This window comes from Microcaecilia unicolor, chromosome 8 (genome assembly GCF_901765095.1).
Source record: "Microcaecilia unicolor chromosome 8, aMicUni1.1, whole genome shotgun sequence".
NCBI classification, from domain to species: Eukaryota; Metazoa; Chordata; class Amphibia; order Gymnophiona; family Siphonopidae; genus Microcaecilia; species Microcaecilia unicolor.
Window position 1 is genome coordinate 16,725,677 of NC_044038.1, and position 22,952 is coordinate 16,748,628.

Genomic DNA, 22,952 nt, shown 5'->3' on the forward strand with positions numbered 1-22,952 from the left:
CTGGCTGATATCCAGTGCCAGCACCCACATACCGAACTAGACAAAGGACTACTTTTTATGTGATCCTATCTGCCCAGTTAGGTATGTGGGCACCAACATTGAATATCGATGTTGCCTTTATATCTTCCAGGTCCACCCCGACTCTGTCCCTGGACCACCCTGACACTGCCCAGATTGGTAATGGTTCATTGAGGTATAGTCACAATCAATTAAATCACTTATTTTTCTAAAACAATATTTTTGAAAGAATGTTTAATGTGATAAGTGCTCAGTTTCAGCATGCCAGCTGATATTCAGCAGAACTACCCAGTTTAGAGCTGCTGAGTATTGGCAGACGGCCCACTCAGCGTGGTTTTAGTGGGCAAGAACCTCTCCTGCGTGCTTAAATCATGCTTAATATTGACCCCTCTATGTTAAAGACATAATTGTATAAACCGGCATCTGTTTCAAGATTAAATGGCTTCAGGCGGTACAAAACACAGTGATTCGATTACTCTGTCAGGCACATACATTTAACCATTTCACCCCCATCAACCCTTTTTCTTCAACATCATTGGCTCCCCGTATGGCACAAAATACAATTTAAAACCTAGTTCTGATTCACAAAGTCCTCTATATGGATATTCCATTCTATTTTTCTTCTGCAGTTTCTCTATTTACCCTTGTCCATACATGATTATTGGCTTGTGGCGCTGGCCATATCCTGACCAAGGCTAGAATTGATAAGTCATTGTGATTTCTTTTTCACTGTTCCTTCCTTATGGAATGTGCTTCCTATCTCCCTGAGAGCAAAACTTTCTCATAAGAAGTTTAGGACAAGTCTTAAAACCCATCTTTTTATTCTGTTTTCCATGGGTATTACGCATTGCTGGATTGGGATTAGGTGGATCCGGAGTGCCCATATGATCATGGTCCCTCTGTTGTGTTTCTTTCTCTGTTCTTTTTCTGCCTTCATAACTAGTTAATGGAGTTCCATTTCTATTTTCCTTGTTTGACAAAGTACCTCATGAAAGACTCCAGAGGAAATTGGAGAGTCACAGGATAGGAGGTAGTGTTCTATTGTGGATTAAAAACTGGTTAAAAGATAGAAAATAGAGAGTAGGGTTAAATGGGCAGTATTCTCAATGGAGAAGGGTAGATAGTGGGGTTCCCCAGGGGTCTGTGCTGGGACCGCTGCTTTTTAACATATTTATAAATGACCTAGAGATGGGAGTAACTAGTGAGGTAATTAAATTTGCTGATGACACAAAGTTATTCAAAGTCGTTAGATCGTGGGAGGATTGTGAAAAATTACAAGAGGACCTTACGAGACTGGGCATCTAAATGGCAGATGACGTTTAATGTGAGCAAGTGCAAAGTGATGCATGTGGGAAAGAGGAGTTTAAAAAAGGTTTGGACGGCTTCCTAAAGAAAAAGTCCATAGACCATTATTTAATGGGGAAAATCCACTATTTCTGGGATAAGCAGTATAGAATGTTCTGTACTTTTTTGGGATCTTGCCAGGTACAGTGGTGGAAATAAGTATTTGATCCCTTGCTGATTTTGTAAGTTTGCCCACTGACAAAGACATGAGCAGCCCATAATTGAAGGGTAGGTTATTGGTAACAGTGAGAGATAGCACATCACAAATTAAATCCGGAAAATCACATTGTGGAAAGTATATGAATTTATTTGCATTCTGCAGAGGGAAATAAGTATTTGATCCCCCACCAACCAGTAAGAGATCTGGCCCCTACAGACCAGGTAGATGCTCCAAATCAACTCGTTACCTGCATGACAGACAGCTGTCGGCAATGGTCACCTGTATGAAAGACACCTGTCCACAGACTCAGTGAATCAGTCAGACTCTAACCTCTACAAAATGGCCAAGAGCAAGGAGCTGTCTAAGGATGTCAGGGACAAGATCATACACCTGCACAAGGCTGGAATGGGCTACAAAACCATCAGTAAGACGCTGGGCGAGAAGGAGACAACTGTTGGTGCCATAGTAAGAAAATGGAAGAAGTACAAAATGACTGTCAATCGACAAAGATCTGGGGCTCCACGCAAAATCTCACCTCGTGGGGTATCCTTGATCATGAGGAAGGTTAGAAATCAGCCTACAACTACAAGGGGGGAACTTGTCAATGATCTCAAGGCAGCTGGGACCACTGTCACCACGAAAACCATTGGTAACACATTACGACATAACGGATTGCAATCCTGCAGTGCCCGCAAGGTCCCCCTGCTCCGGAAGGCACATGTGACGGCCCGTCTGAAGTTTGCCAGTGAACACCTGGATGATGCCGAGAGTGATTGGGAGAAGGTGCTGTGGTCAGATGAGACAAAAATTGAGCTCTTTGGCATGAACTCAACTCGCCGTGTTTGGAGGAAGAGAAATGCTGCCTATGACCCAAAGAACACCGTCCCCACTGTCAAGCATGGAGGTGGAAATGTTATGTTTTGGGGGTGTTTCTCTGCTAAGGGCACAGGACTACTTCACCGCATCAATGGGAGAATGGATGGGGCCATGTACCGTACAATTCTGAGTGACAACCTCCTTCCCTCCGCCAGGGCCTTAAAAATGGGTCGTGGCTGGGTCTTCCAGCACGACAATGACCCAAAACATACAGCCAAGGCAACAAAGGAGTGGCTCAGGAAGAAGCACATTAGGGTCATGGAGTGGCCTAGCCAGTCACCAGACCTTAATCCCATTGAAAACTTATGGAGGGAGCTGAAGCTGCGAGTTGCCAAGCGACAGCCCAGAACTCTTAATGATTTAGAGATGATCTGCAAAGAGGAGTGGACCAAAATTCCTCCTGACATGTGTGCAAACCTCATCATCAACTACAGAAGACGTCTGACCGCTGTGCTTGCCAACAAGGGTTTTGCCACCAAGTATTAGGTCTTGTTTGCCAGAGGGATTAAATACTTATTTCCCTCTGCAGAATGCAAATAAATTCATATACTTTCCACAATGTGATTTTCCGGATTTAATTTGTGATGTGCTATCTCTCACTGTTACCAATAACCTACCCTTCAATTATGGGCTGCTCATGTCTTTGTCAGTGGGCAAACTTACAAAATCAGCAAGGGATCAAATACTTATTTCCACCACTGTATTTGTGACCTGGATTGGCCACTGTTGGAAACAGGATGCTGGGCTTGATGGACCTTTGGTCTTTCCCAGTATGGCAATACTTATGTACTTATATACTTATATTGTAAACCACCCTGACATCGAGTTATGAAGGGTGGTATAGCAAATGAAATAAACAAACAAACATAAAAACCTCTTGTACTGAATATGGTCACCTTCACTGGTACAGAGATTCACAGGACTGAGTTGAAATGTTTGACATAGCTCCTTTAAATGTTTTCCATTAGGAGTTTTGTCTCTCTGGTTGGTGCTATGAAAGGACACAGGGTCTGTGCTGGCTGTAACAGACAGGGGAGGAATTGCTCCTTATAAAAAAAAAAAAAAAAAGACAGCGTTTCAGCATACTGGGTGAACCCCATTGTTGGCTTGAAGCTGTGGCAGTCTCACCTTTGTGCCATGGTGGGAAGGAGGACTGAGCATTGACCCCACCAGGGTAGGCCTGGTCAGGTGAGTCCATGGGTGCCTTAGGAGGATACACTGGGTTCTCATGTTTCTGGGCTTTTTTATGGCTTTCCTTTAATTACAAAGGTGGCCACTTCTTTCTTTTTTCATGTGAGGAGAGCAAAAAAGCATCTAAGCAAAATGACCTACTAGTTAGTGAGCAGGGGGAACTGTGCCAGCACAGGAACCCCTGCACACGCTCATGAAAACTACCTAGGATTTTCTGAGCTCTGGGAGAGCAAATATTTGTAGGGATCTGTCCTGATAATGTCACCAGGAAGTGTGGCTGCATAATCTCTGCTTGCAGATGGAGAAACAGATTTGTAAAGAAAACAAAATAATAAAAAAAATAATATAAAAAAAAAGCCCCTATTTTTCTTTCTGGGAAGGGATATGTGTAAATAAACTTTGTGCTACTATGGAACAACTGTGCTCAGTGGTCTAGGTTACTTGTAACTATTCCCACATTAAAGAAAGCCTAGAGCTTAAAAATGCACATACCAAGAACAGTTTTTCAATGTTATATTATGATATATATGTTTAGTTTATACAAACTTATTTGGAAGTATACAAATATCATTAGTACAGCATAAAGATACTGTTGCTTCCTCTAAATGCATAGGTTAAGAAAAAAATGGTTGACTTCACTACCTTTTGGGTGGCAGTTTTCCGTTGTTCAGCCAGTAACATGTTAATTTCTTCTCTTGCTACTGCAACCTCATGGGGCTCTGGGGAATCCACATCCTCCTCTTCCATTCCTCTGTCTGCTTCCATGTCTTCTTCTCCCTTTTCATTTGTTCGATCCTCATGACATTTCTGGGCCCGTTGAGCTTTCTCTCTCTCCCAGCTGTAAATATAAATTCAGTAGTCAAAGCTATTAATCCACTGTAATTAAAATATTAACGCTCTATACTAGTAAAAATACTTTAGGCCAATTACTGTCCAGTATTTCTGCATGATCTAATGCTTAACAGCATTCTCCCAGTAGCACTGATGAATACACTATAAGATTTGCAAATCATACAGGCTGCTTTCAGAAGCAAAGAAAATGAGAGTCATTCTACATAAAGATTTCACTAAAACACTGAGATCAAAATAGTTTCATTCAGAAGTGGAATTAGATTGGCCCAGAACTTACATCTTACTTACAATAGCAATAAGCCATCATCAAGGAATCTATTCTCAAAAGATAACTTTCCTTTACACATATATCTCCAATATTTCCACTAATAACAAAAAAATGTTTTTAATATGATTACACATGAGTCAAGAAAGTACATGCTGAAATCAAAAATGAGCAAAGAAGAGTCTCATGCACACTGCATACTCTGCTAGAAAAAACACACAATGCAGGATAGCATGCAATCACAACTAAACACTGCACAGCACAAGGCAAACTGTTAGGAGAGAGTTAACTCAGGCTATCAGTAGACAAATGTGATGTGTAGAAAGTGGAATATCAAAACAATTTGTTCTTATAGGAATAAAAAAGTGCCTGAATAATACTGTACATACTCAGCAATGATTAGAAGATGCCTAGAAGTGTCGATATGCAGTTCTATGTTAGTGTTTTCCAGCTCCATTAGACTATGACGCATCTCCATCTGCTCTTTAAATGCACTCATCAACTGATCCCGCAGCTTGTTCATCTCTTGCCGGCTATATGCCTGAGAATCCTGTTGCACTTCCGCTGGGAAAAACATAATAGAGACTTTTCATCATTATTCAGCATTCAACACTAATGAAGGGACAATCTGGAGTAGTCTGTAACGTTTGCAGCATATGTGGGGAATTAAAACCACTTTTCTGAAGTTTATTTATTTTTATTTTATTTAGTTGTTGCATTTGTATCCCACATTTTCCCACCTTTTTGCAGGCTCAATGTGGCTTACATTATGCCGTAATGGCGATCGCCATTTCCGGAATGAGAAATACAAAGTGGTGTTGCATTAAAGTTCATAAATGATAGAGTAAATTATAGAGTAAGTTAGATAATCAGTTCATTTCATTACCAGGGAACTTTATTTAAATTATACTGAACTTTTTCAGACTTATAAGTTCAACTTATATATTGTCATACAAGGAAATTTCTTAAGTCAAATTCACTCCTAAAGTTTACTCATGAATGTTTGGTTAAAAATACTATATTATAGCTTTTGTAATCCATGTATGGCGATTTCGCTCATATGGCTTTGAATCTTTAAGTGGAAAAGATGAGCACCCCAGTCTGTAGTGGATGTATTCGTTGTTAAAGTTAGTTGTGGAAGTTGGAGTTGGAAAGAGCATCCTATAGTGAGATTCGAGACTGATCCACCATTTCAGTGACGAGAGTATCCTGTTTGTTACTGGAACTTTCTTGCTGAGTGGCTGAAGATGTTGGTTCCAATGTCATTTTAGATGCCACTGGAGTTGATGAATGGACATTCTGGATAAGTGAACGACACGAGGCATTGCGGCCCACAAGTTGTAGAAAGATGTGAGCTTAAGCCTAGTGCATGTATGACAATCTGTTTGTGAAAAACTGAACGGATTGTTCTCTGGCAAAAAAAAGGCAATCAAACATATAAACGGCGAGTGACTGTACTCACTCGCAAATGCGCAGTAGAGACTTCCCTCTCTGTCCCGCCCCCGCGTCAATACGTGATGAAGGGGGGGGGGGCGGGACAGAGAGGGAAACTGCGCCGCCGAGGTTGCTACCGCTTCCCCCCCCCCACTCGGAGTCGCCGCCGCCACCCCTCCACCCGGCCCGGGCCCTCTCTTCCCTTCTGAACTTACAGATCCATTCGCCGAACGCAGCAACGCACATCAGCTGAGCTGCAGTGAGCCCTTCCTTCTTTGCCTGTGGCCCCGCCCTCCTGTGACGTAATGTCAGCGAGGGCGGGACACACACAGGCAGAGAAGGAAGGGGCAGCTCAGCTGATGTGCGTTACTGCGTTCGGCGAATGGATCTGTAAGTTCAGAAGTGAAGAGAGGGCCCAGACCAGGTGGAGGGGTGGCGGCGGCGACGACTTCGAGGGGGGGGGGAGCGGTGGCGACTTTGCGGGGGGGGAGGGGAGCGGTGGTGACCGCGGGGGGAGGAAAACCTCTATACCAGCCCGTTTTTACGGGCTCAACGGCTAGTTGCTACTGTAGATCTAAGTAAGTCTCAATGAATTGCAGGACCTTTGTGGGGGACAGTGTGTGGACTTTTCAACATTTACAGGTATAAGAAAACCCAATGCTTCAAGAAAGTTGATGGCAATATTTAAGGTGTGAAGTGCGTTATAGAGCTGTACCAAATAGTAGCATATTTTACTATTCAGTCAAATACAAATAATGAAAAATATTATTCAGCTGAATACAAATACCAAATAAAAATAATGGGCACTGAACTTTTAACATAACAAATAATAAAAGAAGCAACGTGAAATCAGAGATCAAGTGTTTATTTCAGTAGGATTCAGCACAGTAGAGCCCTGATTATTTGTATTCAAATTTAAATCACTATTTAGTTGAATATGAATAATGTATTCAGGGCACTATTCGGGCCCAAATCGAACTGAATACGAATATTTGGTACAGCCATAGTGCAGCATATTGTGAAGGGCCAGAAATAAGCCAGTTGATGAGATATGGAAAGACGTAATGCCCCTGTCTTCAGATGTCTGTGGCAATGACAGTTAGACATTTTGTGAAAACTTGCACTGAAGAGGAAAACCCACAATGATGATGACAGAAAGTGAATCTTAGAAATTGCCAGTGGTAATGCAGTTGTCATGACTGCCAATAGCGCAGCTGAATTTATCGCCAACTCAAGGTGAGGTGGTAAATGCAGCTGCGCTACCGACTGTCCAGTGGCATGTCATTATTTCTTGTCTATTAGATTGTAAGCTCTTTGAGCATGGACTGTCTTTCTTCTATGTTTCTGCAGCGCTGCGTACGCCTTGTAGCGCTATAGAAATGCTAAATAGTAGTAGTAGTAGTAATGTCGTGGCCCTCCCCTTTCTCTTACTATTACCCTCAACATCCATCATCCCCTTGCTCCCCACCAGTCACAATTCTAATCACCCCAAGCAGACCCCCAAGCCCCGTGATCACACTCCCAACCCCCCAATAAACTCTGCCCATGCCATCAAAATTTATTTATTTATTGCATTTGTATCCCACATTATCCCACCTCTTTGCAGGCTCAATGTGGCTTACAATTCGTCATGGATATTGGAAGTAGAAAAGAATATACATTTGGTTTATGGAGGGTTAGGGTTACATGGTGGTGAAGTACATGGTTGTATTACAGCAAAAGACGTTATAAGACAATCCTATATATATTAACGATTGTACAGTTACATGTGCTGATCTTTGTGATAAGTCTTGTCGAAGGGATAAGTTTTCAGTAGTTTGCGGAAATTGGTCAGTTTTTTTTGTTTTTGTTACATTTGTACCCCGTGCTTTCCCACTCATGGCAGGCTCAATGCGGCTTACATGGGGCAATGGAGGGTTAAGTGACTTGCCCAGAGTCACAAGGAGCTGCCTGTGCCTGAAGTGGGAATCAAACTCAGTTCCTCAATTCCCCAGGACCAAAGTCCACCACCCTAACCACTAGGCCACTCCTCCACCATGTAGAAGTCGGCCCTTGCACATCACCAATGTGGCCGCGCAGGCTTCTGCTTCTGTGAGCCTGCGCAGCCTTCTACATGGAATGTTGCTAGTGGAATAGCAACATTCCATGTAGAATCTCCAATAGTAGCAACATTCCATGTAGAATCTCCAATAGTATCTATTTTATTTTTGTTACATTTGTACCCTGCGCTTTCCCACTCATGGCAGGCTCAATGCGGCTTACATGGGGCAATGGAGGGTTAAGTGACTTGCCCAGAGTCACAAGGAGCTGCCTGTGCCTGAAGTGGGAATCAAACTCAGTTCCTCAGTTCCCCAGGACCAAAGTCCATCACCCTAACCACTAGGCCACTCCTCCACCTCCAAAAAGGAACAGCGAATCTATAGTGTTCATCTTTTTTGGACAGTAGGGAGCATATCTCTGGCAAGACTTTTTCTTCCCTCACAGCAGAGAGACCTGGAGGGGATGGAGATGATTGCAGGGATATTTGTTTAAAAAGTGGGAGACCAGGATGAAGTGGAGGTGGCTGGTGAGGAATTTTATAATGTTTTTAACATCTGGTGAGGAGCATTTTTTAAATAATTGTACAAAGTTGGCAGGAAGGGAGTGGAACTACAATGAGGAAGAGGGTGGCTGGCCAGATTCAGGTCTGCTATTTCGCTGTCTAGATTTAGCCACCTAACTTTTCCCCCTCAAACTAAATACACCCTCATGCCCGCACCAAATCTGACAGGCTAAATTTATCCACCTAGTGAAATTTAGAAGTCTAAAATTTAGCTGGTTAGCATAGTCAGTTTTCAAAAATTTTGGTCTAGCCAGCTAAGTCTTTATTTAGTTGGCTAGATTCCTTTGAATACTGACCTATAGGTTCCCGAGGGTGATTCTCATTTAAATATGTCTGAGGTTCAATGACAGATGGTACATAGAAAGATAAAGACATAAAGGGAATCAGTTCCAGGGTCTACCTTGGATATTTCTAATATCAGGCCTGTTCGTTTTCTTCTCTTTTTCCTGTTGTTCCACCTTGCCCTTAAGACGCTCAATTTCCTTCCGTAGCTCACCAATTATGCTGGTGTATTGAGCAATGTGGTAGGAAACATTTAGCAGGTTCTGTTTTACCTAGTGGGTCAGAACAAAGTCATGACAGGTCAAACACATGATCACTCTTTGTTCTATTTCAATTTCTATTTATTAAAATTTTATTCCATACTTAACCAATCTAAAACATAAACTAGGCGATATTCAAAAGTATTTAACTGGCCAGGAACAGCACCTAGCCAGTCAAATACCTTGAAGCCGGCTATCCCCCAATATTCAGCAGGAGATAACGGCTATCTGCTGCTGAGTATCCTGGTCAGCGACTAGCCCGGTCAAGGGCTATGACGCATGACATAGCCAGTTACTGCCAATTTTCATCGGCTAACCAGTTAAGTTTAGTGGCCAGACAGACCTCTGTAAATAGCAGGTCTATCTTTAGCCACTATAGCTTAGCTGGTCAGCCGATGAATATCAGCTTAACCAGCTATGTTTACGGCACCCCCCAAAAAAGCCAGAAATTCAATGCTGGTGGCCACTTATGGCCCTGGCATTGAATTTCCAGGTTATTCAGTAACCGGGGGGTGGGGGGGAAGTAACCAGTCTTATCTCCTGTGGTCTCAATATCGGCCTCAATATCTCAGAGTTGACTCATACCTCAGTCTAATTAATAACTGGATCAAAATACAATGAAGTGTCCCTCTATTCTTATAGTACCACAATATGGCTACCAGTGTCCTTTCGTTTTATGCTTTTTACCACTAATTTCAATTATGCTTTATATACTATGCAGCCAATGTACTAAATACATTGCTAAGTGCAAAGGCCCTAATATGAATGCTAATGAGGTCTGAAAAGGCATTAGCATGTACATATTAAAATTAATATGTATGCTAAAATTAGCACATGTATATGTAAATGAAGAAACAGATACAAGAAAACTTTTACATATGCAAGCTAAATGGTATGGTGTGATAGCATGACTCTGCGGATAGGCTTGGGCCTAGTAAACAGTCACACAGGGATTAAAGGTGAATAGAAAATATTTATTTACATGCAGAGAAATGTGTAACCTGTTTTCTACACCGGTCAGGGATAGAAGTCACTTCTTATACTCATAAGCTCTCTCCCCCATGGCCTGCTTCTTTAGGCCCGTGGCATACGTTTGATCGCCTCTCCACCAGGCAACACAACCACCTTGTCTCTTCCTGGAATCCCCACCGTTCCAGTTTCAATATTCCACACTGGGTACCGCTGACTCTGACTTCCCAAGTCACTCAGTCAACCAGGCTGTAATCTGCTTCTGCTTCTGTACCTTACAGGGTAGCACTCTCTGATAAGGCCACTCTTCTTCCCCAGGCTCTTCCTAGGTACTGCAGCCCTGCTTGCCAAACCCTTGGAGTACTCTGTACTCGAGGCCTCCTCAATCTGTTCAACCTCAGGGCATTTAAACTCCTCCCAGCCTGTGCCCTGCCCCTTGACTCAACAGGGTTGTCCGACCTACCCTAAAGTGACTTGCAATTAAATTAAATATGACCACCTGAAATTAAATATGACCAAAACCGAGCTTCTCATTTCCCCCCCAAACCCACCTCCCCGCTCCCCCCCCCCCCCCCCCCCCGTTTTCTATTTCTGTTGATGGCTCTCTCATTCTCCCTGTCTCCTCAGCTCAAAACCTTGGGGTCATCTTTGACTCTTCTCTTTCCTTCTCTGCTCATATCCAGTAGATCGCCAAGACCTGTCGTTTCTTTCTTTACAACATCCGTAAAATCCGCCCCTTTCTTTCCGAGCACTCTACCAAAACCCTCATCCACACCCTTGTCACCTCTCGTTTAGACTACTGCAATCTGCTTCTTGCTGGCCTCCCACTTAGACACCTCTCCCCTCTCCAATCAGTTCAAAACACTGCTGCCCGTCTTGTCTTCTGCCAGGGTCGCTTTACTCATACTACCCCTCTCCTCAAGTCGCTTCACTGGCTCCCTATCCGTTTTCGCATCCTGTTCAAACTTCTTCTACTAACCTATAAATGTACTCACTGCTGCTCCCCAGTATCTCTCCACACTTGTCCTTCCCTACACCCCTTCCCGTGTACTCCGCTCCATGGATAAATCCTTCTTATCTGTTCCCTTCTCCACTACTGCCAACTTCAGACTTCGCGCCTTCTGTCTCGCTGCACCCTACGCCTGGAATAAACTTCCTGAGCCCCTACGTCTTGCCCCATCCTTGGCCACCTTTAAATCTAGACTGAAAGCCCACCTTTTTAACATTGCTTTTGACTCGTAACCACTCGCCTCCACCTACCCTCCTCTCCTCCTTCCTGTACACATTAATTGATTTGATTTGCTTACTTTATTTTTTGTCTATTAGATTGTAAGCTCTTTGAGCAGGGACTGTCTTTCTTCTATGTTTGTGCAGCGCTGCGTAAGCCTTGCAGCGCTATAAAAATGCTAAATAGTAGTAGTAGTTGCACCCCCTGCTGTAAGGTGGTTTAATTCCAGTATCAGTGAGGCAGTGTTCTTCACTATACCAATGAGTCCCTCACACATGGTATGCTTCTCTTCCATGAGGTTTTAGAACTACCCCCCCCCCCCCATGCTAACCTTTTAGATTCAACTCCTAGGGGAGGTGGGAGGGTATGTGAGAATATATGTCATGCTGTCCTTGGAGAACATCTTCTACAGGTGAGCACTTTCTCCAAGGACAAGCAGGGCATGATATTTTCACATGTGGGAATCCCTAGCTAACAGGCTCTGCAAAAACAATAAACAATGGACAATAGGGATTTGCAACAGGCAAGGCAATACCACTACCAATTATATTATAACTTATAGACAGTCCTATTATGTAGGTGAAGCCTGGAACAGAATAAAATGGGCCTAGGAGGGTATAGTTGGATTTTAGATGCAAAATTCTGCAGAACTGTCTGACTGAATCCAGCTCAAGGCAGTAATGTGATGTGAATGTATGAACTGACAATGATGTTGCAGCCCTGCAGATCTCCTCAGTGGAGGCCAGCCTGGGCATATGTGAAAGAGATGCAAGTCTGCTAGCCTTTGGATAAAGTGTGTTTACTGATGGCTGCTCCCATCCTGTTTGGGTCAAAAGAAACAAGAATCTGGGTGGACTGTCTATGGGCTATAGTGTGCTGCAGATAGCAAGCCAAGGTTTGCTTGAAGTCCAAGTTGTTCATTGTGCTTTCACCAGGATGGGCATGAGGTTTTGTGAAGAATGTTGGCAGAAAAATTGATTGGTTAAGATGGAACTTCAATACTACCTTAGGAGGGAACTTAGTGGATGCGAAGAACCACTTTGTTATGATGAAACCTTGTGTAAGGTGGATCAGCTACTAGGGCCTGAAGCTCTCTGGACTCTGCACTCTGAAGTAACCACCACCAAAAACAAAACCTTCCAGTCAGAAACTTCAGGTGGCAGATATTCAGCTTAACAAATGGAGCTTTCATCAGCTGGGTGAGGACTTCAATGTTGAAGTCCTATGACACAGCGGGAGGTCTGAGAGGGGGCCTGGTCAACAGCAAACCTTGCATAAACTGAACAACTAGAGGCTGTACAGAGATAGACTTGCCCTCAACATGGTGATGTGCCAATTGCACTGAAGTGAACCCTTACATAAGTACATAAGTAATGCCATACTGGGAAAAGACCAAAGGCCCATCAAGTCCAGCATCCTGTCCCCGACAGTGGCCAATCCAGGTCAAGGGCACCTGGCAAGCTTCCCAAATGTTTTAAATGAACTACACTGTAGTTTCATCGCATGCCCCTAGTCCTACTATTTTTGGAAAGCATGAACAGACGCTTCACCTTGCATGACGTAGCTATAATTCGGGTTCTTTTTTCCCACATGCATCACCTTACACTTGTTCACATTAAACGTCATCTGCCATTTAGCCGCCCAGTCTCGTAAGGTCCTTCTGTAATTTTTCACAATCCTCTCACGAGTTAATGACTTTGAATAACTTTGTGTCATCAACAAATTTAATTTGTTAGTTACTCCCATCTCTAAATCATTTATAAATATATTAAAGAGCAACGGTCCTAGCACTGACCCCTGAGGAACCCCACTAACTACCCTTCTCCATTGTGAATACTGCCCATTTAACCCCACTCTCTGTTTCCTATCCTTCAACCAGTTTTTAATCCACAATAGGACATTACCTGACACCTCTCTCTCTCTCTCTCTTCCCTTCCTCCCTCCCTCCACCCCAGGTCCATTATCTCTCTCGCTCTTTCTTCCCTCCCTCCTTCTCCTCAAATATTTCTCTTTTCTTTCCTTCCTTCCAGCCCCTCCAACTTCTCTCCCTTTTCTTTTTCTTCTCTCCTTCCCTCCCTTCTGCCCTCCTGTATCCCCAAGAACCATTATCTCTCTCTCTTCTTCCCTTTCTCTCTTCTAACCTCCAAACCCGTGCTTCCGAGCAATAAAACAAACCAGAACCTGCACAGGAAAACAATAAAAATAAAACCACTGTCTCCATAAACTGTGCTAGTTCACAAAAATTCACACTTCCTTGGTGAATCAGGAGACATAGGATCAAAGCAAACCAAATTATATCATAGGCCTGTGTGTGTGAAAAGAATTCAGTAAACCCAGAAAGGGACAAAGAGACACTGAGGGAAAGGGACACACACACACCCCTTCTTACTATCTCTACTTCAGAAAGTGAGTGAAAGCTTGACTCTTCAACCAGGCCTTTAATGGAAAAAGTAACTAACTTCTTAGTCTCTCACAGACACACAAGGAGTGACACAGGTTGCACATACTGCAGCAGGTCAAGTTTATCCACTCGTCCCTTAGCTAACATTTAATCATCTCTCTGACCTCATGTGCAACCTTCTTTAAATTAGTCACCTTATTTTCTAACTCCTCTTACTCTCTTACCTATCTTTTTTTTTTTTTTTTTTAATTAATTTTTATTGTCACCAATGCGATACATAGGCACATCTACAATGTTGCAGGTAGTATCAAAAGCAATTCCGTACAGTAGATAGCCTGAACAGCATCCAATAATAAACAAAGATTTAACAACTTAGGTTTTGTAATGCCATAAACGTGTCGGCTTTTTAAAATACCCCCTATCCATTCATCTCAAACATCCCATTCCCTCCCATTCCTTCTCACACCAGTCACTTCAGAAACACACCCTGCCTCCTTCCCTCCCATCCCATCCCCGCCCCCTTCCCTTTTTACCCTAACTGCTGTAAACAATCTGTCCACACCTTCGAATATTGCTTGTTTATGGATTTTAGAGATTTGGCATAGATCCGGCTTTCATATTTGCCGACTTCCTGCATCCTGGTCTTCCAGGCTTCAATTGGTACACTCTCAGCGGAGGTCCAAAATTGCAAAATAGTCTTTTTGACTAGCAGTAATGTCATATATATGAATCTCCTGTATAGTTGCAATAGGCCCTGTGTCAACAAAAGAGTTTGATCTCCCAGTAGTAATGTTGTATAGTCCCACTCTATCTGCTTGTGAGTGACCTGATGTATTATTTGAAATGCCTCATTCCAGATAGATAGGCTCGAGCACTCCAAAAAAGAGTGGAGAAAGGTACCCCCTCCCCGGCGGCATCTGTCACATTGTCCATCTCCCCATAAACCCATAGCTGCCCCTTTAGCTTTGGTAATATAAGCTCTGTGCATTATTTTATACTGCGTTTCCTGTAAATCTGCTGTCTTGACCATGGCATATAATGTGTTAAAAAGCCGATTGAATGTTTGAATTGTGTATTTCGTATTCAATTTCTTGTTCCACTGCTCTATCAACCGTTCCATCCCCCCTGTTGGAGTGTGCATTTGTAGAATCTTATACCACGTGGAGATGCTGTTTACTTTAAATGGAGTGCGAAGCAGAATCTTATCCAATAGGCCCCACGTCCACTGGTCCCCATATTTCCCCTTAAGGGAAGATTGATAATGTCTCACCTGTATATAATGCAACATGTTGTTGTTAGGGATATCCCATCTCTCTTTTATTTGATCAAAAGACTCTATGTTATCCCCGCCCTCTACTAAAAGGTGACCCAGTATTCTACACCCGTTCTGTTGCCATTTAGTAAACATCGAGTATCCCATGCCCGCTGGGAAATCCGCATTGCCCACAAGGCCCAAGAAGGGAGACGCGTCAGGTGATCGATCTTGATGTCCTCTCCACCAGACCCAGGCCCTCCTGAATGGTCTCAGGAAAGCCAATTTGCTCACTAATTGCGGATTCGTATTTGTCCGCATATGAATCAAGTTTACAAAAGACCACGGTCGGCTCCAGTCTTCCAACCCTCCTTGCGGCAAGAACCGGTAGTGATCTGCCAACCCTTCAAAGATAAACCGCATTAGTGCTGCGACATTATAGATGCGCAGGTCAGGTAATCCCAGACCCCCGGCCCCCTTGCTATATACTAATTTCTGGTGTCCTATCCTTGCTCCCTTCCCATGCCAAATAAAAGAGCGGATTATAGAGCGAAACAATCGCTCCTCCTTCCGTAGGAGCCAAATAGGAGCTACTTGTAGGGGATAAAGAACCTTGGGCAACATAACCATTTTCACAAGGGCTATTCTCCCCATCAGGGACAACTCTCTTACCTATCTATATGCTCCATCTTTGCTTATATCCTATGCTGTCTATTAAAATGTTCTATTACATATCGCGTTGACATTGTAAGTAGTATACTATGCTAAACTTTATATTGTTATTTGAATATTTTTACTGCTGTAATTGTCTGTTGCTTATGTTTGATTTATTCTTACTGTACAACACCTTGAGTGAATTCTTTCAAAAAGGCAGTAAATAAATCCTAATAAATAAATAAAATAAATCTAACACCGTTCCCTCTCTTTTCCCTCCCACCTGTTGTGCAGCACTTCTCTCTCCATCATTCTCTCCCACCCACTAGCCAGCAACTTTCTCTCCCTCACCTCCACACCCTGCTCTATTATCTCTCTTTCCATCTTTCTCTCCCACCACCTTCTCCCTCCATGCACAGTCCAGTAGCTCTTCCTCCACTCTCCTCCCTCATATCGATATATCCCCCTCTCTCCTTCCCTTCCCCTCCACCAGTGCATGCTCTAGCATCTCTCCCTCCACTTCTCACCCCTGTGGAAACAGGAAGTTGCATCAGAAGGAGCATGTTGGGTGAGAGAGAAAGCTCAGAAGCAGACTACACTCTCTGTATGAGTATCCCAGAAGGAGGAAGTGACTGAAAGGAGGAGGTGTTAAACTGTGGGTGGGGGAAGGAGCATGGAGGAAGATGCCTGACCGTGCACTGTGGAGAGGAGAGAGGGGGAGAGACTGATAGGAGATGCAGCACGATTAATTTTATTAGTCATGATTCATTTTTAAAATTGCAATTAATAAATAACGCATTAATCACAACATTAACAGCAATTAATGTGCAGCCCTAATTCTTACTTGTTAATTTTCTTTCCTTTAATCCTACCAGACTAGTCGAGAAACTATTCCAGTCAATTTGTATATACTTAGAAATTAATATTCTGTTTCTCAGATTTGTTTCTTGGAAATGTTACTATGTTACAGAAATTTCTTCTTCTATTTTCAAAGCTGATATTTTAGATTTAGGTATGTTATTCAACTTGTAATTCAGAGGGAAAGAACTATTCTTCATTGCTTTGTCAGATGAAATATTGAACATCTCAGGCTGTACCGCGCCCTGAACTGACCTGGTAGGACTAAAGGAAATAAAATAAACAAATAAGTTCTCCATCTTTATTTGGATATACTTAGCAACAGACTTATTCTGGTAAATCCCACTGAATATCTGGATGAAAATTATTTCGATAATTTACCTGATCATATTTTTGTCATAGTCTCATATTATTTAGGTATAGATGCTATCATCAGAAGCTACAGCTGTGTGTTTAAAATGCTAAACATTTTATGGAATTATCCATTAAGTGCAGGTTTAAAAGCATGTTAAGTTTCTTTAGCATATGGATTCTAAAAAAAAAAAAAAAATGTTACGATGAGTTTTAGCACAAATTCAAAAGTTTTTCTTTCTCCCTAATCAGTCATTTTATCCTCCAAAAATCAGTGCCTTCCTTTTTCTTGTTCACTTACTCTAGTCTTGATGTTCTTTGCTCTGTATGCATAGATTAGTGTTGTTCTAGATTCTTCAAAGTAGGTGCTGGCAGGACTGATGTGGGCAATCATAACTGTTCTGCTGTTTCCCCCTAAAGAATCCTAAGGAACATAATGGTTTCATTACTCGGAAGAAGAATAAAGATTACAGCCTACTTATAATCAGTAGAGACCTACATGATAGCCATTCAATTCAGGACCCTGAAAACCTCAGTCTTGACGCCCTTATATTATTTTCTACTCCCATATTCAATAGTTTATGAAAGTATTTTCTAACCAAGGAAACAAATATTTGCTAATATAAGATATATGAAAAGAAGATTAGATTGTTGTGGAATGAAAAAAGACTTACTTAGAAGTCTTGCCCAGCACTAGCCCCGCCTCCCAAACACCAGCCCCGCCTCCCAATCTCGGCTAAGATTCTGAGGATCCATTCCTTCTGAACAGGATTCCTTTATGTTTATCCCACGCATGCTTGAAAACGGCAGCGGAATTCAAGCTTGCGTGGGATAAACATAAAGGAATCCTGTTCAGAAGGAATGGATCCTCAGAAGCTTAGCCGAGATTGGGAGGCGGGGCTGGTGTTTGGGAGGCGGGGCTAGTGCTGGGCAAGACTTCTACGGTCTGTGCCCTGAAAATGGCAGATACAAATCAAGGTAAGGTATGCACAAGAAGTAGCACATATGAGTTTATCTTGTTGGGCAGACTAGATGGACCGTGCAGGTCTTTTTCTGCCGTCATCTACTATGTTACTATCCAGCTCATTTTCGAAAGTGATCGCCAGCCATCTTCCGACATAAATCGGGAGATGGCCGGCAATCTCGGAAAAGCGGCGAAATCGGTATAATCGAAAGCTGCTTTTTTGACAGCATCGCCGCTTTCCCGTCGCCTCGCCGGCGAAAGCTCAAAGGGGCGTGTCGCCGGCGAAGCGAAGGCGGGACATGGGCAGGCATGGGCGTGGCTACCAGATGGCCGGCTTTCATGGAAAATGGAAAAAAAGCGGCGTTAAGCAGTAGTTCGTCGGCTTTACTTGGTCCTTTTATTTTCACAACCAAGCCTCAAAAAGGTGCCCCAACTGACCAGATGACCACTGGAGGGAATGGGGGATGACCTCCCCGTAGTCCCCCAGTGGTCACCAACCCCCTCCCACACGAAAAAAATAAAAACAAAGCACTTTCTTGCCAGCCTGTATGCCAGCCTCAAATGTCATACCCAGCTCCCTGACAGCAGTATGCAAGTCCCTTGAGCAGTTTTTAATGGGTGCAGTGCACTTCAGGCAGGCAGACCCAGGTCCATCCCCCCCCCTACCTGTTACACTTGTGGTGCTAAGTGCTGAGCCCTCCAAACCCCCCCAAAACCCACTGTACCCACATGCAGGTGCCCCCCTTCACCCATAAGGGCTATGGTAATGGTGTAGAGGTATGGGGAGTGGGTTTGGGGGGGATTTGGGGGGCTCAGCACCCAAGGTAAGGGAGCTATGCACCTGGGAGCTTTTTTTGTATTTTTTAAACAGTTTCAGAAGTGCCCCTAGGGTGCCCTGGCATGTGAGGGGGACCAGTGCATTACAAATGCTGGCTCCTCCCACAACCAAATGCCTTGGATTTCACCGGGTTTGAGATGGCCGGCATTTTTTTCCATTATTGCTGAAAAACAAAACCGGCCATCTCAAACCCGGCGAACTCTGGCATTTGGCCGGGCTAAACCATAATTTCGAAAAAAAAGATGGCCAGCCATCTTTTTCGATAATACGGTTCCGGCCAGCTGTTGTGCCACTGCAAAAATAGATCGCCGGCGATCTATTTCGCCGGCGACGTTCAAGTATGCCCTTCCACGTTACTATGTTATTTACAGCTTTTTCATGCAGTGCATCTCAACATCAATGCCTGGGATTAGATATACCAGGTATAAATCTCTCTTATCCGTCCCCTTCTCCTCTACTGCTAATTCTAGACTCCGTTCCTTTTGTCTTGCTGCTCCTCACGCCTGGAATAGACTTCCTGAACCTGTGCGTCTAGCCCTGTCTTTGGCCATTTTCAAGTCCAAACTTAAAGCCCACCTCTTTTACCACTGCTTTTGAGTCCTAACCATTACTCACTTGCCCTGTCCTTATCCTTACCTATTTATTCCTTTACCCTTATTTGTTCTGTCTGTTTACCTGTCTTATCTAGATTGTAAGCTCTTTGAGCAGGGACTGTCTTTTTGTGTATGGTGTACAGCGCTGCGTATGCTTTGTAGCACTATAGAAATGATAAATAGTAGTAGTAGTAGTATAGTCTTAGCAAACATCAGATCTCTGGGCATGTGCTCTACACTAGCATCCTCCTCTCACTGACTGGGTTCCAACCACCTCTGGACAAGTCTCCTGCTCTCAAGTTATCTCTGGTGATTTCTAGATTACTGGGGCCACACTCCCAGTGGTCCCACAATTCCTAGAAAGCACTCGCAAACCCAACACACAAACCACCAGGATTCTTGGTCAGTCCAAACGAGCAGAGTCTTAACTAAAAAAAGGTTTATTGTCATAAAAAATATTGAACAGTGAACTACAAAAACAGATGGAAACTAACAGGCAAATAACAGGTAACTGAATAAGGATCAATTATAAAACTAAACATTTTATCACTACCTGGTAGTGCCTGGGAAGTACAGGAAATACAGCTGCTCACAAGTTACAGAATATAACTGCTCACAGGTCTCAGTAAAGAGGTTATTCAAACAACACTGTACACAATGTGGCTTGTACTGGAGTGAAAATGTGGTAAATATATACTAACAATTCTAAACATTCCAGTTTCAATCAAGCTACCTAATGTTTAAGATTTATTCGTTACAAAGAGAAGAGTCCTCAGAAACCCTCAGAACACATTCTGGGATTAACCACCAGCAAATGTCTTATGCTGGTATCAAGTTTCTATCATTGGACTCAACAAAACTCCTTAAGTTTTTTTAATTCTTTATGTATTGTTTTCTAATAATTTTTAAATATTTTTAAAATACAAGTTTTTCCACGCACATTTTTGAAAAGACGATGGATAGGCATACTTTTTTTTGCATAATTCTAGTTGTCATACTGTACATCTAAAAAAACAGCTTACCTCTATCACAAATGTTAAGAATTCTTAGAGTCTGTTCTGATAATAGAATGTACAAAAGACAAGCAAAAGATTTGATGAAGAAACTGGATAGAGGATACTTCAAAGAGCCTACAAGAGAGCAAAATACAACAGTAGGGAGCTTTTACTAGCAGGTCCTCTTTCTAAATTTAAATGTGATGATACATGTACTATGGTGATGAAATACAATGCATCAAGCTCTAACATAGCAAAAATGGTAAGAAATTGTAGGAACATAATAGAATCGCATCCAATGTTTCATAATGTCAACTTGAGGATTGCTTCTGTGAGGGGAAAGAACTTGAAGGAGAAATTAAGTCCAGCTGATATATCTGATACATCAGATAAACACATATGTAACACTTTGGGACATTATAAATATGGAACATGTTTGATTTGCAAAATTACACTACAGATGAAGATTTTTGATGACATAATCAATGGGAAAACATAGAGTTTGAAGAGATATACCAACTGTTTGATAGATTATGCAGTATATGTAATTCGTTGTCCATGCAATAAATTATACGTGGGAATGACTACACGAATATTTAAGGTATGAATGTTAGAACACAGGTCCAATATCAATAGGATGAATAAGAAAGAACCGATGGTGGAACATTGTATATTAAAGCATCATTCCTTTGATGATCTGAAATGATGTGTTTTAGAGAAAGTGCAACCAATGAGAAGAGAAGGTGACCGGAAATTGAAACTTCAACAGAGAGAAAAGAAGTGGATATTTGAATTAAAGACACTTGAACCTGCAGGGTTAAATAGTAACATTGATTGGCATGCTTTTTATTAATACATCTGTGGTGAAAAAGTTTTTCTATATAAAAAGATTCATTTTAGAACACTGACAACTTTTTGATGTCAGCATCATGCTGCGCTTTAAATACTGCGAGGTATGTTTACTAAGGTGCATTAGCGTTTCTAATGAGTCCTTAAATTTCTATGGGCTCATTAGTGTTTAATGCGCGTAAACCATTTACACGAGTTAAAAACGCTAATGCGCCCATAGCGCACCTTAGTAAACATAGGTATGAGAGTGACGTGTGATGTAAGAACGCCATTTTGAAAAAGTGTTTAGAAGCTGGAAGTATGTAAACTGGGAAGGTGGACATTGAACCCTGTGAGTCGTTTAAACAAGCTTTTTTGAACTTACAAGTTTTTTTTCTATTTTTAGAAAAAGTTGAAAACAATGGTGATGTGAAAAAGTGGCGATATTTGAACTGTAAGGCAGAACGCTCCTAATGAAGCCGTGAGATAAGTAAAATATGTTGAACTGATGCTAAGTGCTGTTTCCTTAAAAACTAATATTAAAGAAGAGTTACTTGCTGTCCTTTTGTGAATAAACATCATTTCCTTTGATGTTCATTATTAATCATCACGTCAATTTTGAATTTTGCGACACAAGAATGTTTAAAAATTATTAGAAAAAAATACATAAACATTTTAAAGACTTAAGGAATTTTTTTTGAGTCCAATGATAAAAACTTGATACCAGCATAAGACATTTGCTGGTGGTTAACAATGTGTTCTGAGGGTTTCTGAGGACTCTTTTCTCCATGTAGCGAATAATTAAACGTTAGGTAGCTTGACTGAAACCAGAGTGTTTATATTTCTCTGTAAAGACTCTACTTCCAAACTGTATTTCCAATCCAGTATTTTCTGACTGAATTTGAGCTCCTGAGCCAAAGCCCAGAACAACATTTTCTAAAAGTAGCTGGCCACATCACTGTAGGTTACTTCCTCTTTGTGTTAAATTAAAGAAGGAACAATCATTTCTCTGTAACAGCTTTAAACATAAAACACCCACCATCTGGTGGCCAAACTAGAGAAACATATTTCATGAAATATTCTTATAATTCATATGCTGGAAAAGTCACCATTTTGTCACAAAGTGTATATTAAACAAACACTAGAAAAATATTACAGTCCCTAGTATTCTTTCACCCCTTCCCTGGCTTGTCTTACATCCTGAACTCAGTTTTTGTGCCTTTTCTGCGCTGACGACTCCTATGCAGTTTGTGATTCTGCCTGCACGATGCCCAAATTTCTCCCCAAAACACACCTACCTCAGATCATGAAAAAGTACATCTTCTTGTCACCATTTGTACTTTTTCTGCATAGGGTAGTTTTATAAGGGTCCTTTTATATGCATACAAGGAGAAATTTGGTCTTACCTGTTCATTTTCTAAACTTGAGTTCCACCAAACCAGTCAAATCACAAGGGTTATGCCCTTCCACCAGCAGATAAAGACAGAGAACAAAGGTTTTTAAGCTCTACCCTATATAGGGTGCCATGTCTTCCTATATGTCTGTAACAAAACAAATGAAAACAACCCATACTCAAAGAATTTCAGGGAGGACATAGAGGTCCAAAGCTCCCATGGAAATATAACCTCATACTCGAGGAGTGGGGGTGGGGGGTGGGGGAAGACACCAAATGACCCATTGACATACAACTAAGCACAAAACTTCATGAGCAATAAATTTCAATGAAAGAAACAATAG

The 22,952-nt window shown here is 42.1% G+C and overlaps 1 protein-coding gene across 2 annotated transcripts in view; it reads right to left on the reverse strand.

Annotated features, from left to right (window-relative positions):
• Window positions 1-22,952, reverse strand: part of LOC115476519 (kinesin-like protein KIF19) — a 128,067-nt gene that overhangs the window by 64,422 nt on the left and 40,693 nt on the right. For both annotated transcript variants that reach the window (XM_030212933.1, XM_030212934.1), the window contains 4 exons: window positions 17,299-17,421; window positions 9,143-9,296; window positions 5,096-5,270; window positions 4,232-4,427 (listed from right to left, as the gene is read on the reverse strand). In XM_030212933.1, coding sequence (XP_030068793.1) covers window positions 4,232-4,427; window positions 5,096-5,270; window positions 9,143-9,296; window positions 17,299-17,421 — 648 coding nt within the window. The remainder of the gene's footprint in view (window positions 1-4,231; window positions 4,428-5,095; window positions 5,271-9,142; window positions 9,297-17,298; window positions 17,422-22,952) is intronic.